This window comes from Pristiophorus japonicus, chromosome 21 (genome assembly GCF_044704955.1).
Source record: "Pristiophorus japonicus isolate sPriJap1 chromosome 21, sPriJap1.hap1, whole genome shotgun sequence".
Lineage (NCBI taxonomy): Eukaryota > Metazoa > Chordata > Chondrichthyes > Pristiophoridae > Pristiophorus > Pristiophorus japonicus.
The window spans coordinates 32255441-32273923 of NC_091997.1; the positions used below are offsets into that span (position 1 = coordinate 32255441).

At 51.0% G+C, this 18483-nt stretch overlaps 1 protein-coding gene across 1 annotated transcript in view; it reads right to left on the reverse strand.

Moving 5' to 3' along the window:
- Positions 1-210: 210 nt before the first annotated feature.
- igf2bp1 (insulin-like growth factor 2 mRNA binding protein 1) overlaps positions 211-18483 on the reverse strand; it is a 148100-nt gene continuing 129827 nt past the window's right edge. Inside the window, exons 6-14 of the mRNA XM_070864046.1 lie at positions 16010-16144; positions 15051-15173; positions 12667-12802; positions 10077-10199; positions 9114-9233; positions 4748-4822; positions 3395-3526; positions 1112-1225; positions 211-579 (exon numbers count right to left, since the gene is read on the reverse strand). Of these exons, the coding sequence (XP_070720147.1) occupies positions 484-579; positions 1112-1225; positions 3395-3526; positions 4748-4822; positions 9114-9233; positions 10077-10199; positions 12667-12802; positions 15051-15173; positions 16010-16144 (1054 nt within the window). The 3' untranslated portion in view covers positions 211-483. The remainder of the gene's footprint in view (positions 580-1111; positions 1226-3394; positions 3527-4747; positions 4823-9113; positions 9234-10076; positions 10200-12666; positions 12803-15050; positions 15174-16009; positions 16145-18483) is intronic.

The window sequence follows — 18483 nt, forward strand, 5'->3', positions numbered from 1 at the left end:
GCAGAAGTTGCTAATGTAGTAATTCTACTATTAACAAGAAGCAATGAAAAACTCTCATCGAAAATAAGTCACAAACCCAAAATTGGTAGCAATCATTCCATAGTAGGATTGCCAACGTAGGTCTCGGAGTGGGGCATAGATCTCGGAGTGGGAAGGGGCTTGGGACCTACACAACTGACAGGATCTCCAATCTCCCAGGTGACACTTAGCTGACGTCTAGCGAGCATGTCTGACCACACAAGGAACTGAGGCCATGATACCCTACATCGTTTACATCGTTAAACCCTCAGTTGAAATGAGCACAAGTAGAAAAAGTTTTAAATTACACCAAATTGCTCCTGTAATATACTTTTTTTTATCCACAATGTCTACTTAACCTTCCACAGTTTTAAAGGTGAACCAAAGGTTGATCTGAACACAGCCACTCTTTGGCCTGGCGTCTGTCTCCATCGTTGGGCGGTGTACGGGGCAATTTTGGCATCTTCACTTCCTCCGAGGCTGGGACTGGCTGCTTTGTACCTTCTGCTGTTGTTGATGTTTGACTTGAGCCAATATGTCCCTGATCTTTCTCTGCGCGAGCTGTGGGGCAAAGAGACAGATCATCTTCATATTTCAGAGACCCGCTGCGGGAATTAGAACATAAGAAATAGGAGCAGGAGTTGGCCATACGGCCCCTCGAGCCTGCTCCGCCATTCAATAAGATCATGGCTGATCTGATCTTGGCCTCAACTCCACTTTCCCGCCCTGACAAAAATCTGTCTATCTCCGCCTTAAATATATTCAATGACCCAGCCTCCACAGCTCTCTGGGGCAGAGAATTCCACAGATTTACAACCCTCAGAGAGAAGAAATTCCTCCTCAGCTCAGTTTTAAATGGGCAGCCCCTTATTCTGAGACTATGTCCCCTAGTTTTAGTTTCACCTATGAGTGGAAATATCCTCTCTGCATCCACCGCTCTCTGGGGCAGAGAATTCTATAGATTTACAATCCTCTGATAGAAGAAATTCCTCCTCATCTCCATTTTAAATGGGCGGTCCCTTATTGAGAGAGGGAAGTTTCGAGGAGCAATGGCCCACCGAGTATCACTGAAGGCGGCTGGATGTGTGCCTACCTGGCTTGCATAAAAGTGACCGATGATCTTGACAACAACTTGGTCATTCTCGTCTGGGACCTGGTCCCGTGGCACAACTACTTCTGCACTGGACAGATTCTGCAGCTCGTTCACCTACAGCAAGGAAGGGTAAAGGCAGAGAGTGTTAGGAATAGTATCATAGAATCATAGAAATTTACAGCACGGAAGGAGGCCATTCGGCCCATTGTCTCCACACCCAGCCTAATCCCACTTTCCAACTCTTGGTCCGTAACCCTGTAGGTTACGGCACTTCAAGTGCATGTACAAGTACTTTTTAAATGCGATGAGTGTTTCTAGCACCCTTTCAGGCAGTGAGTTCCAGACCCCCACCACCCTCTGGGTGAATAAGTTTCTCAAATCCCCTCTAATCTTTCTACCAATAACTTTCAATCTGTGCTGCCTGGTTATTGACCTCTCTGCTAAGGGAAATAGGTTCTTCCTATCCACTCTATCTAGGCCCCTTCATAATTTTACACACTTAAATAAGGTCTCAAGGTCTCCCCTCAGCCTCTTCCGTTCTGACGAGTGGTGTTCTCAGCAGTACGGAGCTCTCCACAATCGCAGTGAGAATGACCTGCCAAGTATTATTGCATAGACACAGGCGTATATAATAAACATCAAGAGCCCCCAGATCGGATACAGGATTGATGAATGAAGGGTGAGGCTATTTTTCTGATGTCCACAAACGTGTTTCAACTCCCAGCCTCAGAGGATATTTCGATTTCCCACATTGCTCAATCCAGTGTCAATCAGCACTGGGCTGTGAGCAGTTTCGCTTCGTGTATTCGTTCCCGTTGAGACACTTCACGTCAAACATTAGAGGAACTTTCATCCCATCCTCCAGCCTGGATTCAAAGCCCAGGTCCCTGAGGTGGAAATGCATCCGCTCTCCATAGCAACTTGTTCTGGCACATCTGTCTCAGCAAGCTTAGGTCGGTAGGTAGCAGGAGCGTCTGATCGGGTCTCAGAAACACATCAACAGCATTTTCAGAGACAATGAATTAGAACCCTCAAAACCAAATCAACATATACTCCGCAAAAAGAGACATCTTTGCAGTGACACTAACCGATGGGCCATAAAAGGAGCAGTGAGCGGTGGCCATGGACAGCGTGGCGGTGTACCACGGCAAGGTATAGTGCGAGCTGGTGTAGGAGGGCACCGGCTGTGAAGAGTGACGTCATCAAGATCCAGGGCGGTGATTGGAGCATGGGCAGATGCAGCAGGAGCGGCGAGAGACTGTGGAGGGACGTGATCGGGGCCCAGGGGCATCACGGCCCAGCCCACACTGCGATATGTGTGCACACTAGGTCCGTGCAGCAGAGCTGGTCTCCAGTTGTCTTGGTTAATCCTTGCCACTGGACCAAGACCTAGCTCCGTCAAGCCCGTGTGGTGGCTGGTGTGCAACGGCCACTACACATTAAAAAAATCCACGCACAGGCATCTTCCACCCTTCAACATGTAGTTCGGGTCCGTCATTGAAACACCCGTGAACTCGTCCTTTTTTGGCATGGAAGCAAGTCATCCTCGCTTCAAGGGACTGACTATGATGATGATGAGGGAACGCAGATGCAGGGGGTTTATTTTCTGGTTGTAGAAAGACGATAAGAATTTTTCACAACATGTAATGGCTAATCTCAAACGCATCCAGCTGCCTTCTCACCGGGTTAGTTTTCTCTCCAGAAGCTCGAACAGTGAACTGACCCACTCTAAGGACCATGTTGCACAGGAGACTGAGTTTCTGCCCCCCTCTGCTTTACTCCCTCTCTGTAGTGTCAGCCGTGGCTCAGTGAGCAACACCCTTGCCTCTGAGTCAGAAGTTGTGGGATCAGAGACTTGAGCACAAACAGTCCAGGCTGACACTCCCCAGTGCAGTGCTGAGGGAGCGCTGCATTGTCGGAGGTGCAGTCTTTCGGATGAGACGTTAAACCGAGGCCCCATCTGCTCTCTCAGGTGGACGTAAAAGATCCCATGGCACTATTTCAAATAAGAGCAGGGGAGTTATTTCTGGGCCAATATTTATCCCTCAATCAACATAACGAAAACAAATTATCTGGTCATTATCACAGTGCGGTTTGTGGGAGCTTGCTGTGTGCAAATTGGCTGCCATGCTTCCCACATTACAACAGTGACCACACTCCAAAAGTACTTCATTGGCTGTAAAGCGCTTTGGGTGGTCGTAAAATGCGCTATATAAATGCAAGTCTTTCTTTCTCTGAAACCTACAAACCAGCTTACAGTCATCACCAACACTTAGCACTTACAGTTTTCCCGCCTTTGCCGATTACTCTGCCAGCCGCTGAGGCAGCAACTTTAATGTGTGTCTCAAGTTTCACTTCTTCCTTGGGCCCAAAGAAATTTTCCTCTTTCAGCTTCCCGTGGATCCGTCCCTGGACCTGGGGGGGAAACAAAGAGTGGTTCAAATAGTTCCTTCACAGCCCTCGCCCCAGCTCGCCTGCAGCTCCTGACTGATGTCACAAATGTGGCCGCTCGCCATGTGCGAGTTGAGTGTTAGCAGGTTATTCGACCATGGGGGGGGCTTCGCAGCAGACCCCAATCCGGTCCTCAACTGGAGTTCGCACCCATGGAGTTTGTAGCCGGGTGGGTGGGGGAGGGTGAGAGGTGGGGGGGGGGGGGAATCTGTGGACATCGATCAGTTGCTTCCTCAGCCAGGGATACACAGGCTCTTATTCCACACTGGCCATGCCTGGGGGCGACCGCCAGTTTAATTAATTAATGCCACTTTAGGCACAAGCTCATTTCATCTGGAAATCTAACAGCAACAGAGATGGAGAGTGAGAGGGGAAGGAGGGAGGGAGAGAAATGGGGAGAGAGGGCGAGGGAGAGAGAAAGGGAGAGGAGGGAGGAGAGAAAAAAAGAGAGAGAGTGAGGGAGAGAAAGAGGAGGGATGAGGAGAGAAAAGAGGGCGAGGGAGAGAGAAAGGGAGAGGGAGACCGAGAAGGAGGGCGAGAGGAGGAGAGGTAAAAAGTGAGAGGGGAGAGAGGAGAGAGAGTGAAGGAGAATGAGAGAGTGAAGGAGAGGTAGAAAGAGAGGGAGAGAGGGGGATGGAGAAAGAGAGAGAGATATATTCTCATCAGATCAGACAAAATTGGAGCGGGAGTATTGGGTGAAAAGGCAGAATTATTAATCCGCTGCCTCACCTCCCAAGCCCAAGGGCGTTGCTTTAGTATCACGACATTTTACAGCACAGACGGAAGCCATTCACAGCCCATCACACCTGTGTCAGCTCTCTCAAAGAGCTCTCCAATTACTCCCATTCCCTCATCTTTTCCCCAACACCGTTAAAAATGTCATTTTTCAAATACTCTCCCGCTTCCCTTTGAAAAGCGCTGACCGATTCTGCTTCCACCGCTGATTGTGGCTGAGCATTCCGTGTCTGAACAGCCCACTGCATCACATCAATAAAATCTCCCAAACCTTTGCTGCCCGGTGAGGACTGGACTGGTCTGAATCAGAGACAAGGCGTGCAGTGCAATACGGTGCAGTGATAGGCAGCGTGTTCCCAGCCAGTGCCGGGATTTCGCTATCACCCACGGCCGGAGCTCATGTTTGTGGAAGAACGATTCTCTGCCTCTCTTGCTCGCCGACCCCGTTACCTTGAACTGGGCCTCGGGTAGGCCCGTGATGATTACCATCCGTTGCTTTGTGTCTGGGCTTTCTGCCGGCGCGATCTGTGAGCAAGGACACAGAGATATTACACCTGGCGTGAGATTAGGGGCCGACCACTTCCATTCTGTGTCAACCACAACAACTTGCATTTATATAGCGCCTTTAATGTAGTGAGACGTCCCAAGGCGCTTCACACGAGCAGTAGGAGATTAAAAGAATTGACATCGAGCCACAAGGAGAAATTAGAGCAGGTAAATAAAAGCTTGTTCAAAGAGGTTTTAAGAAGCGCCTTGAAGTAGGAAAGAGAGGCGGAGAGGTTTAGGCAGGGAGTTCCAGAGCTTGGGGCCCAGGCAACAGAAGGCACGGCCACCAATGGTTGAGCAATTATAATCAGGGATGCACAGGAGGACAGAATTAGAGGAGCGCAGACATCTCGGGGGGTTGTGGGGCTGGAGGAGATTACAGAGATAAGGAGGGACGAGGGCTATGGAGGGATTTGAAAACAAGGGTGAGAATTTTGAAATCGAGGCATTGCTTAACCTTGAGCCAATGCAGGTAGGCGAGCACAGGGGTGATGGGTGAGTGGGGCTTGGTGCGAGTTAGGACACAGGCAGCCGAGTTTTGGATCACCTCTAGTTTATATAGGGTGCAAGGTGGGAGGCCGGCCAGGAGTGTGTTGGAACAGTCGACTCACGAACCATGGTTTAGTGAATTCAATCACCTTTAAAGGGCTCCTCATCCAATCCAAACTATAAGCCCATGAAAAATAATTTAAGTGTTTTTTTTAAATTTGTGTGCGTGTTTTATTTGATTTTAGGACGTTCTCATTGATAGTAACAGGAGCTCGGAGCTGCCAGTACTGTGAATGAGAATACTACGCTGTGATTGGTGGTCCAGGACCACGTGATCCCAGGATACGCGCACGTCCCTGGACGACGCGTTCCCATACGCTGGGCTGCACATCGAGGCCTCGGAGCGCAAGTCTACGTTCCTCCGGGACCACCGGGTATTTTCGTTAAAAATATTTTGGTTGGAGGGGTCTGTCCGCAGGAAGCCTCCGAACGGAATTTTCGGGCGGATATTTTTCTGACTTACTTTCTCACATCCTGTCGTGTTGGCGTTGACCGCTCTTGGGTACACACAGGGTGCCCACAACCTTCTCACCCAAGCGGTCACGCATCGCATCAGCCATGATAGTGAGTGTGGGCAGAGTGTTTGGGGAATCACCTCAGAGCTCAAACCTCTCCTCTCAACTTCCCTACATCCTTCCCCCCCCCCCCCCGGCCCTCAACCCCGATATGAACTGTATACAACACTAGTTGGGCCACAGCTGGAGTACTGCATGCAGTTCTGGTCACCACATTACAGGAAAGACGTGATTGCACTAGAGAGGGTACAGAGGAGATTTACAAGGATGTTGTCAGGACTGGAGAATTTTAGCGATGAGGAAAGATTGGATAGGCTTGAGATGTTTTCCTTGGAACAGAGGAGGCTGAGGGGAGATTTAATTGAGGTGCATGAAATTATGAGGGGCCTAGATAGAGTGGATAGGAAGGACCTATTTCCCCTAGCGAGAGGTCGTTAACCAGGGGGCATAGATTTAAAATAATTGGTAGAAGGATTAGAAAAGAGTTAAGGAACTTTTATCATCCAGAGGGTAGTGGGGGTCTGGAACTCACTGCCTGAAAGGGTGGTAAAGGCAGAAACCCTCGCTACATTTAAAAAGTAATTGGATATGTACTTGAAGTGCCGTAACCTCCAGGGCTACGGATCCAGAGCTGGAAAGTGGGATAGTTACACAGAATGGTTACAGCACAGAAGGAGGCCATTCGGCCCGTCGAGCCCGTGCCGGCTCTCTGCAAGAGCACCTCAGCCAGTCCCACTCCCCCTCTCTTCCCCAGTAGCCCTGCAGATTTTTTTTTCAGGTACTTATCCGATTCCCTTCGGCTGGATAGCTCTTTTTTGGCTGGCACAGACATGATGGGCCGAATGGCCTGTGCTGCAAAATGCCAATGATTCTATGATATCCTCACGCGAGCTTTCTCCAGCGGGAATTACTGGGTTGTAATCGGGAGCAGCGACCATGGCTGGGTTTTTTTAATGCCCCTGTCTGGCTCCGAGGGTAGAGGGGGGTGAGACAGTGAGGCCAGCTGTTGTCCCCTTGTTGGCTTGGGGCTGGGGTGTGGGGGAAGAGACAGGTGATCGAACCAGGCACCTACTGAGCCGCATTTACCCACCAGGCCACCAGGGGGAGCCCAGACCATGACATCATCACCTGAACAGACCAGATGATGCATGATGGGACAGCTTTGCTGCACTTGGCCGTCTCTTAGTAACAAAATGGCAGCATCAAAGAAAGAAAGACTTACATTTATATAGCGCCTTTCACGACCACCGGACTTCTCAAAACGCTTTACAGCCAATGAAGTACTTTTGGAGTGTAGTCACTGTTGCAATGTGGCAAACGCGGCAGCCAATTTGCGCACAGCAAGCTCCCACAAATAACAATGTGATAATGACCAGATAACCTGTTTTTTTGTTATTTTGATTGGGGGATAAATATTGGCCCAGGACACTGGGGATAACTCCCCTGCTCTTCTTCGAAATAGTGCCGTGGGATCTTTTACATCCACCTGAGAGAGCAGACGGGGCCTCGGTTTAACGTCTTATCTAAAAGGCGGCACCTCTGACAGTGCAGCACTCCCTCAGCACTGCACTGGGAGTATCAGCCTAGATTTTGTGCTCAAGTCCCTGGAGTGGGACTTGAACCCACAACCTTCTGAGTCAGAGGCGACAGTGCTGCCCACTGAGTCACAGCAAAGCTCAATAAAGTCAAATTGACTCATGAACTAAGAGACGGCCCAGCAAATAAATGCAATGTACATGATTCATGCCCGTGTTACCACTCGACCGGACTATTCTGACGCTCTGCTGGCTGGCTTCGCACCTTTCCGTCTCCCCCACCCTCCCCACCCGTAAAGGTGAGCTCATCCAAAACGCTGCCAGTGCCCCAATTACAGGCCGCCGTGTGCCCCGGGGTATGGCAGATCAGTGGCTCTTGTACTGGACACCGCGGTAACTGTAGGGAATTGTCAAATTGGCTTCAGTAAATATGGCCATTGGTGGGGCAGCATGCGGAGAGGGTGGGCGATGGGAGGTTGGGGGAGGGGAACACGACGACAAAAGCCGCCAAGATTGTTGTAAAAAAAAAAACAACGGGTTCCCGAATGTCCGTGAGGGAAGGGAACCTGGCTCGGATTGGACGTCGTCACATGACCTCCAACTGTCTGGCCCAGCCTTTCCCCCCTTCCTCCGATAATTTTATAACTGATAATTGGAAGCGTTGAAAAATAAACTCTGTGCTTTTGTTTAATGCCCCGATGGTTGTTGCTGGCAGCAGTGCCCAGGAGGTAAATTTTCAAACCCTGGACACTCTGAGGGCATCCTGGAGCTTTGACAATCCCAAACCTGGCCCACATTACAACAGTGACTATACTCCAAAAGTACTTCATTGGCTATAAAGCCGCTTTGGGACGTCCGGTGGTGGTGAAAGGTGCTATAGAAATGCAAGTCTTTCTTTCCACATGTAACTCCAGTCCCACATGAGGCAGTTGACGCCTGCTTCCCTCACAAGTGGCCCAACAAGCCACCAGGTTATAAATAAAACCAAAGGGGTTGAAATTCGGTTGTGCCGCAGTTCGGGCGGTGTCCCGGGCGGGGCGGTAAATTTGGCGCCGGCAAATGGTTTGTGTCTGCCGCCGCAAAATTCACCAGCTGGGCCCTGAGTGTGGGGCAAGCTGCTAAGGGAGGCATTGCACACCTCTCTCGGGGCACTAGGCCGGCTGAGCAAGTGACGATCCCGAGCTAAACAGCCGACCTCGGAGCGCCCTGAGAGAGGCTTCAGGTGGAAAATAAAACCTGGAAAAAAAACGGAACACATTCCCAAAACATAACTCACGTCACCAAAATATTAAATCGCAAAACCCCCTCAAAAAACCAAATCGTACTTACCCGAGGTGGACATTACTAACGTCACTGCAGATGTTACAGCTCGGACCGCCCGCTTTCACAGGCATTCCCAGCAGGGGCGCTCTGCGGGCCGGGCCAGGGCCACACATTGAGCCGGTGCCGTAATCAGGAGTGTTGCACACCGGCTCGGCTCGCCTCTCCCGGGCGGTAATGCTCCGCGCCCCCTCAATACCGGCACCGAATGTCCCGGCGGGACACTGGAAGCGAGCCACCCCTCCTGGCGCTAACAGGGGCGTCAGAAGACCGAATATCCCGCCCCTGGGCTTTGAAATAAGACCGCTCGCTACCATCCCAGAGAGCAGATTACAAAAAACACATTCTCACCTTGATCGAAGCTTCTGCGTATCGAGACAGCTGCTTAATGTGCTGCCCTTTCTTTCCGATAATGGCTCCCACGGCCTGGGCAGGGATGAAGATGTGCACCGTCTCGGGGTCTGAGGTTTGCTGCAGAAATCAAATTCATAAGAACATAAGAAATAGGAGCAGGAGTCGGCCATTCAGTCCCTCGAGCCTGCTCCGCCATTCAATGAAATCACGGCTGATCTTTGACCTCAACTCCACTTCCCGTCCGATCTCCATATCCCTCGATTCCCTTAATATCCAAAAATCTATCGATCTCTGTCTTGAATATATTCAACGACTGAGCATCCACTGCTTTCTGGGGCAGAGAATTCCAAAGATTCACCACCCTCTGATTTAAGAAATTTCCTCTCATCTCTGTCCGAAATGGCCAACACCTTATCCTGAGACTGTGACCCCCCCCGGTTCTCTCATTCCGTGCTCAGTGCCATCGTTCACGTCTTTTAAACAGATTCCCCACACACCGAATCTGAAGAAGCTCCAACCAGGCTGAGCGAGCAGCCTCTGATTTGCAGCTTGCAAAACTCTACAGAGGGAAGCAGGTTTTGACTGTGGGCGATATCGGTTCAGCCACACGGCATACATCTCTTCCGAAGTTATTGACTTTACTAGAAATGAAAACCCGGGAAGAATTTTGCTTTTAAAATGTTAAAAATGAACCCAGCTCACTATAGAATGATACAGCACAGAAGGAGGCCATTCGGCCCACATTGGGCCTGTGCTCGCTCTGTGGGAGTGCTATCCAATTATTCTCACTTTCCCACTCTTTCCTCCCACAGCCCAGCAAATGTTTCCTTTTTAAGGAGCGATCCAGTTCCCTGCTGACAGTTACTAACGGTGGGTTTGTAATCCGCCCAATTTTGTAATGATCACCCACTCCCAACCTTACCCCAAAGTGGGCGGAGGTGAGAATCCCGACAGACTCACCACGTAGGGACCGTAAGGTGTTGCTGGTGCCACCCCCACAGGGTGAGGGGGGACGGTGGATGATGAAGGTGGGAACAAACCCAGAGCATTCAGGTTCAGGCCAGGAATCAAGTTTGCCTGGAGCTGCAAATTAAATCAGTTTAAATAAATTAGTACTCATACCGATACAGGAGCGTTAGATAAGAACATAAGAAATAGGAGCAGGAGTCGGCCATTTGACCCCTCGAGCCTGCTCCGCCATTTAATACGATCATGGCTGATTTGATCTTGGGCTCAGCTCCATTTCTCTGCCCGCTCCCCATAACACCTTATCCCCAGATCGTTTAAGAAACTGTCTATTTCTGTCTTAAATTTATTCAATGTCCCAGCTTCCACAGCTTTCTGAGGCAGTGAATTCCACAGATCCACAACCCTCAGAGAAGAAATTTCTCCTCGTCTCTGTTTTAAATGGATAGCCCCTTATTCTAAGATCATGCCCTCTAGTTCTAGTCTCCCCCATCAGTGTAAACATCCTCTCTGCATCCACCTTGCCAAGCCCCCTCATAATCTTATACGTTTCGATAAGATCATCTCTCATTCTTCTGAATTCCAATGAGTAGAGGCCCAACCTACTCAACCTTTTCTCATAAGTCAACCCCCTCATCCCCAGAACCAACCTAGTGAATCTTCTCTGAACTGCCTCCAAAGCAAGTATCTCCTTTCGTAAATATGGAAACCAAAACTGCTCGCAGTATTCCAGGTGTGGCCTCACCAATACCTTATATAGCTGTCGCAAGACTTCCCTGCTTTTATACTCCATCCCCTTTGCAATAAAGGCCAAGATTCCATTGGCTTTCCTGATCACTTGCTGTACCTGCATACTATGCTTTTGTGTTTCATGCACAAATGCCCCCAGGTCCCGCTATACTGCAGCACTTTGCAATCTTTCTCCATTTAAATAATAACTTGCTCTTTGATTTTTTTTCTGCCAAAGTGCATGATCTCACATTTTACAACATTATACTCAATCTGCCAAATTTTTGCCCACACACTTAGCCTGTCTATGTCCTTTTGCAAATTTTTAGTGTCCTCTTCACACATTGCTTTTCCTCCCATCTTTGTATCGTCAACAAACTTGGCTACGTGATACTCAGTCCTTTCTTCCAAGTCGTTAATATAGATTGTAAATAGTTGGGGTCCCAGCACTGATCCCTGCGGCACCTCACTAGTTACTGGTTGGCAACCAGAGAATGAACCATTTATCCCGGGTCTCTGTTTTCTGTTAGTTAGCCAACATCTAGGCAGGTTACATAGAGGGGAGTGATCGGGTTCCAGGCGAGGTGCGAGTTCAGGGCAGCACGGGCCAACCCACACTGCGATGTGTGTGTGCACTAGGTCCGTGCAGTAGGGCTGATTTCCGATCATCTTGGTCAATCTTTGCCACTGGACCAAGACCTAGCTCTGTCAAGCCCGTGTGGTGGCTGGTGTGCAACGGCCATCACACGTTAAAAAAATCCACACACAGGCATCTTCCACCCTTCAGGATGTAGTTCGGGATCCGGAATATTAGGTCCTTCATTAAAACACCTGTGAACTTTTTGGTGTGGAAGCAAGTCATCCTCGACTCGAGGGACTGCCTATGATGATGATGATGATGACGATGATGATGATGATGATGATGATGATGACGACGACGACGACATCAGGGCAGATGCCTTGATATCGACACAGGAGCCTTGCACCTGGGTGGACAGACGGACGTGTGGAGAACTGTTAATGTGGAACCAAACTGTGAGAACAACAAGAGTCCCCACTAGTATCTCTCTGCACCCTGTGCTACTGCTGCCCCGAGATAACCGAACTTGTGTGGCAATAATGAATGCCGTTTAATTAACAAGAACTTGTATTTATACAGCACCTTTAATGTAACAAAACATCCCAAGGCGCTTCACAGGAACGTTATTAAACAAAGTTTGACACCAGGTCACATAAGGGTAAAAATTAGGTCAGGTGACCAAAAGCTTGGTCAAAGAGGTAGGTTTTAAGGAGCCTCTTGAAGGAGGAAAGAGAGGTAGAGAGGCGAAGAGGTTTAGGCAGGGAGTTCCAGAGCTTGGGGCCCAGGCAACAGAAGGCACGGCCACCGAGTGTTGAGTGATTATAATCAGGGATGCTCTAAAGGAAAAAATTGGAGGAGCGCAGACATCTCGGGGGGGTTGTGGGGCTGGAGGAGATTACTGAAATAGGGAGGGGCGAGGCCGTGGAGAGATTTGAAAACAAAGAACTTTGAAATTGAGCCGTTGCTTAATCGGGAGCCAATGTAGGTCAGCAAGCACAAGGGGTGATGGGTGAGCGGGACTTGGTGCGAGTTAGGACATGAGCAGCCGGGTTTTGGATGGTTACGTAGGGTAGAATGTAGGAGGCCAGCCAGGAGTACGTGGAATAGTCATGTCTAGAGGTAACAAAGGCACGGATGAGGGCTTCAGCAGCAGATGAGCTGAGGCAAGGGCGGAAACGGGCGATGTTACGGAGGTGAAAATAAAGTGAAAATTAGAAAGTATTAAACCAATTTCTAAAAAGAGCAATTGATGACCTTTTTTTGATGCAAACTTACATTCATAGCAGCGATGTCATTCTCGTAAGCTTCTCGCACTTTTTTCATGATATCTTCCTCAGCTTTGCAGCAAGCTTCTATGGAGCCTTTCACTGTGATGGTTCTCTCAGGGTTGTAGAGCGTCAGGTCCTGTAACCTGTCGCAGCAGGATGGAAACTGATATAAGTTTAAATACAATACTTTGTGTGTTAGCTGTGGCTCAGTGGGCAGCACACTCACCTCTGGGTCAGAAGATTGTAGGTTCCAGCCCCATTCCAGGGACTTGAGCACAAAAATCTAGGCTGATACTCCCAGTGCAGTACTGAGGGAGCGACGCACTGTCGGAGGGGCAGTACTGAGGGACCACTGCATTGTCGGAGGGGCAGTACTGCATTGTCGGAGGGGCAGTACTGAGGGAGCGACGCACTGTCGGAGGGGCAGTACTGAGGGAGCACTGCATTGTCGGAGGGGCAGTACTGAGGGAGTGCCACACTGTCGGATGGGCAGTACTGAGGGAGCGGCACATTGTCGGAGGGCAGTACTGAGGGAGCGCCGCACTGTCGGAGGGGCAGTACTGAGGGAGCACTGCACTGTCGGAGGGGCAGTATTGAGGGAGCGACGCACTGTCGGAGGGGCAGTACTGAGGGAGCGCCACACTGTCGGAGGGGAAGTACTGAGAGAGCGCCGCACTGTCGGAGGGGAAGTACTGAGGGAGCGCCGCACTGTCGGAGGGGCAGTACTGAAGGAGCGATGCACTGTCGGAGGGGCAGTACTGAGGGCGCACTGCATTGTCGGAGGGGCAGTACTGAGGGAACGCCGCACTGTCGGAGGGGCAGTACTGAGGGAGCGCCGCACTGTCGGAGGGGCAGTACTGAGGGCGCACTGCATTGTCGGAGGGGCAGTACTGAGGGCGCCGCATTGTCGGAGGGGCAGTACTGAGGGAGCGCCGCACTGTCGGAGGGGCAGTACTGAGGGAGCGCCGCACTGTCGGTGGACGTAAAAGATCCCATGACACTATTTCGAAGACGAGCAGGGGAGCTATCCCCGGTGTGCTGGGGCCAATATTTATCCCTCAACCAATATAACAAATACAGATTATCTGGTCATTATCACATTGCTGTTTGTGGGAGCTTGCTGTGCGCAAATTGGCTGCTGCGTTTCGCACACTCCAACTGTACTTCATTGGCTGTAAAGCGCTTTGAGACGTCCGGTGGCCGAGAAAGGAGCTCAACGCAAGTCTTTCTTTTCTTGTGGGTAGTCAAAAACTAGGGGCCATAAATATAAGACAGACAGTCACTAATAAACCCAACAGGAAATTCAGAAGAAACTTCTTTACCCAGGGAGTGGTGAGAATATGGAACTCGTTACCACAGGGAGTGGTTGAGGCGAATAGTATCGAGGCACCTAAGGGATGGCTAGATAAGCACATGAGGGAGAAAGGAAGAGGGATGTGCTGATAAGGGTGAGATGGAGAGAGTGGGAGGAGGCTCGAGTGGAGCATAAACCCTGGCACGGACCAGTGGGGCCGAATGGCCTGTTTCTGTGCTGTTATTCTACATAATATTCTTTGGGTTTCTTGTGACCGATTGGAGCTGCAATACCAGCAGGAGCCTGCAGGTGGTGGTGCTGCTATCCGTGGCTCAAAGTTAATAAACTTTTGGTACCTTGTAGAACATGCTCGGTGGCGGCCTCTGCAGGAAGGTGGTGCTACTGCCAATTACATGGCCTTAAGTGTGGCTCAGCCTGGTATAGACTGAGGTCTCCGTCCGTGGCCTGGACTGAGGAAGCCAGCTTCAGCTTTGCTGAGACAGGGAGCGTACTGAAACCAGCCAATGAGTCTCTGTTTGCCATTGCTGCTGCAAGGGGGAAGGGCGAGGGCAGAAGGTCGTGGGTTCAAACCCCATTCCAGGGACTTGAGCACAAAAATCTAGGCTGACTCTGCCAGTGTATTGCTGAGGGAGGGAGAGGGCAGGAGATGGGGAGGGGCAGGGTAGGATTCAGCGGCTAACGCTCACTGCGGTAGAAATTTGTCCGCGCCACGAGGCCTGCACGGACTGGGCGCACGGAGCGATTGAAATCGGGCCCCGGGAATCACTGGGGCGAATAGGTGGCCTATGCGACCCCACCCAATGTGGGCCACTCAGCCTGTCCGGAACAACCCGACCGTACATTCTGCAGGGGGAGGGGATAGGGAATGGGGAGGGGGAAGGGAGGAGGAGATGAGGAGAGGAGATGGGGAGGGGGGTGAACTCCAGAGAATATAGGCCGAGTCTACTCGATCTCTCCTCACAGGACAATCCCAGGACTCAGGCTGGTGTACACCAGCCTAGCCCTGTGCGGCTCGACATATCATGTTCCCTCGCCTGTGGGGGGGCCGGAAGCCGGGTCCGGTGGGCTGCACTTACGGAGAAATCGTGATTTTCGTTTCTGTGTCTTGTTCCACCTTCTTCAGATTCCGGCCTTCCTTCCCAATCAGCCTGCCAACAAAGTTATTATGCGCCAGAATCTTCAACGGAACCTCTTCCGCTCTGTGGAGACGAGATTGCAGTTAAACTACAACAGAACAATTCAGGGAGGAAACATAGATAACAACAGAGTGTTACAGTGAGGGGTGCAGGGTATATCCGTGTTACAGTGAGAGGTGCAGGGTATATCAGCGATACAGTAAGGGGTGTGGGGTATATCAGTGAGGGGCACGGGGTATATCAGTGTTACAGTGAGGAGTGTGGGATATATCAGTGTTACAGTGAGGAGTATGGGGTATATCAGTGTTACAGTGAGGAGTGTGGGGTATATCAGTGTTACAGTGAGGGGTGTGGGGTATATCAGTGTTACAGTGAGGGATGTGGGGTATATCAGTGTTACAGTGAGGAATGTGGGGTATATCAGTGTTACAGTGAGGGGTATGGGGTAGATCAGTGTTACAGTGAGGGCTGTGGGGTATATCAGAGTATTAGTGAGGAATCTGTAGGATACATCAGTGTTACAGTGAGGGGTGTGGGGTATATCAGTATGTGACAGTGAGGAGTGTGGGATATATCAGTGTTACAGTGAGGGGTGTGGGGTATATCAGTGTTACAGTGAGGGGTGTGGAGTATATCAGTGTTACAGTGAGGAGTGTGGGATATATCAGTGTTACAGTGAGGGGTGGGGGGTATATCAGTGTTACAGTGAGGGGTGTGGAGTATATCAGTGTTACAGTGAGGAGTGTGGGATATATCAGTGTTACAGTGAGGAGTGTGGGATATATCAGTGTTACAGTGAGGGGTGTGGGGTATATCAGTGTTACAGTGAGGAGTGTGGAGTGTATCAGAATGAGGTGTCCCACGCTGGGCCTGCTGGTTGCCGGGATACAGGTACGTACGTCTTGGTTGCCTGTGCCTCTTGCTGCATGATGTCCAGGATCATCTTACATGCGGCAGAGCAACCCTCTGCTGTCGAGTGGATGCTGATTGGCTTCTCCGCTGCACCCGCGTTCTCCTTCCGATGGACGTCAATCCTGGAGCAACAAGGGTGCCCAATGAGTGTCGTCATCCGTTCTTTCCTTCCGGCCCTCTTGCTCTCCAACACTTCTGTCTCTCACTCTCTCCATCTTACTCCTCTTTTGACTCTCGATTACTCCTCACTCTATCCCTCTTTGCTCTCTACTTCCCACATCCCCCCCTCACGCTCTCCCCTCTCTCTCTCTCTCACTCTGTCAGCTGTGACTCAGTGGGCAGCACTCTCACCTCTGAGTCGGAAGTTTATGGGCTCAAAAATCTCAGCTGACACTCCCAGTGCAGTGCTGAGGGAGCGCTGCACTGTCGGAGGGGCTGCCTTTCAGATGAGATGTTAAACCGAGGCCCCGCCTGCTCTCTCAGGTGTATATAAAAGATCCCATGGCACTATTTCAAAGAAGAGCAGGGGAATTATCCCCGGTGTCCTGGGGCCAATATTTATCTCTCAATTAACATCACTAAAACTGATTATCTGGTCATCATCACAGTGCTGTTTTTGGGAGCTTGCTGTGCGCAAATTGGCGTTTGCCACATTACAACAGTGACTACACTTCAGAAGCACTTTGAGACATCTGGTGGTCGTTAAAGGCGCTATATAAATGCAAGTCTTTCTTTCCTTTCTCTCACTCTTCCTCTATTCTCCGACTCTCTTCCATTCCATTCCCGCCTCCCTCTCGCGTGCCCTCAGTGCCTCGATTTTGTCTTCACACTTCTCTCAATCGCCGCTCTCTTTACCACACTTGCATTCTTGCCCCCTGTCTTCCAAGTGTTCCCCTGCTATTCCAACGCATCTTACACAACCATATCAGCTCGGATTGCAAACAATGGTTTGTAAAGTAACATGGTAGGCCATTGCTCCTGGGACGTTATACTTGGCTCCAGTCTGCTGGCTGTGATGGGTCAGTAAGAGGAACAGGGGTAGGCCATTCGGCCCCTCGAGCCCATTCAGCCATTCAATCAGTTCACGGCTGACGTGCACTTCAAACTCCAGTCACTTGCCATTGCTCCATATCCCTCACTACCCTTTCCAGACCAGTCTATCGACCTCCGAACCTGACTGGGGGATGCCCATCCATTTTCCAGCGCTGTCTCTGGAAAGTAGTAACCGGGACCCGCCGTCGCACCCCAACCCAGTCACCGTATCCCTCGAACTGTCGCTCAACAACGTTCACACAAGGCCAGAGGAACAACAGGGAGTGCAGTGTGTAACACAACACAGTACAGCCTGTACAAGGTGATGATCAGACTGGGCTGATACTCCCTTTCCGAGGCCCCGTCTGCTTTCTCAGGTGGACGTAAAAGATCCCATGGCACTATTTAGAAGAAGAGCAGGTGAGTTATCTCCGGTGTCCTGGGGCCAATATTTATCCCTCAATCAGCATAACCAAAACAGATTATCTGGTCATTATCATATTGCTGTTTGAGGGAGCTTGCTGTGTACAAATTGGCTGCCGTGTTTCCCACATTACAACAGTGACTACACTCCAAAACTACTTCATTGGCTGTAAAATGTTTTGAGAAAGGTGCTATATAAATGAAAGTCTTTCTTTCTCTCTCTCTCTCCCCCCTTCATTCTCTCTCTCTCTCCTTCATTCTCTCTCTTTCTCTCTCCCCCTCCCCCTCTCTCTCTCTCTCCCCCTCATGCTCTCTCTCTCTCTCTCTCTCTCTCCCCCTCATGCTCTCTCTCCCCTTCATGCTCTCTCTCCCCCTCTCATTCATTCCCGCTCGCTCTCTCCCCCCCCCAGTCTCGCTCGCTTTCCCCCCCCAAGTCTCGCTCGCTCTCTCTCTCCCCCCCCCCATTCTCGCTTGCTCTCCCCGCCCCCAGTCTCGCTCGCTCTCTCCCCCCCCCTCATTCTCGCTCGCTCTCCCCCCCCCATTCTCGCTCGCTCTCCCCCCCATTCTCGCTCGCTCTCCCCCCCCATTCTCGCTCGCTCTCCCCCCCTCCCAGTCTCGCTCTCTCTCCCCCCAGTCTCGCTCTCTCCCCCCACCCATTCTCGCTCGCTCTCCCCCCCCATTCTCGCTCGCTCTCCCCCACCCCAGTCTCTCTCTCTCTCTCGCTCTCTTCCCTCTTCCCCCCCCAAATCTCACTCTCTCCCCCCCCCAGTCTCGCTCTCTCTCTTCCCCCCCAGTCTCGCTCTCTCTCTTCCCCCCCAGTCTCGCTCTCTCTTCCCCCCCCAGTCTCGCTCTCTCGCTTTCCCCCCAGTCTCGCTCTCTCTCTTCCCCCCCATTCTCGCTCTCTCTCCCCCCCCAGTCTCGCTCTCTCTTCCCCCCCAGTCTCGCTCTCTCTCTTCCCCCCCAGTCTCGCTCTCTCTTCCCCCCCCAGTCTCGCTCTCTCGCTTCC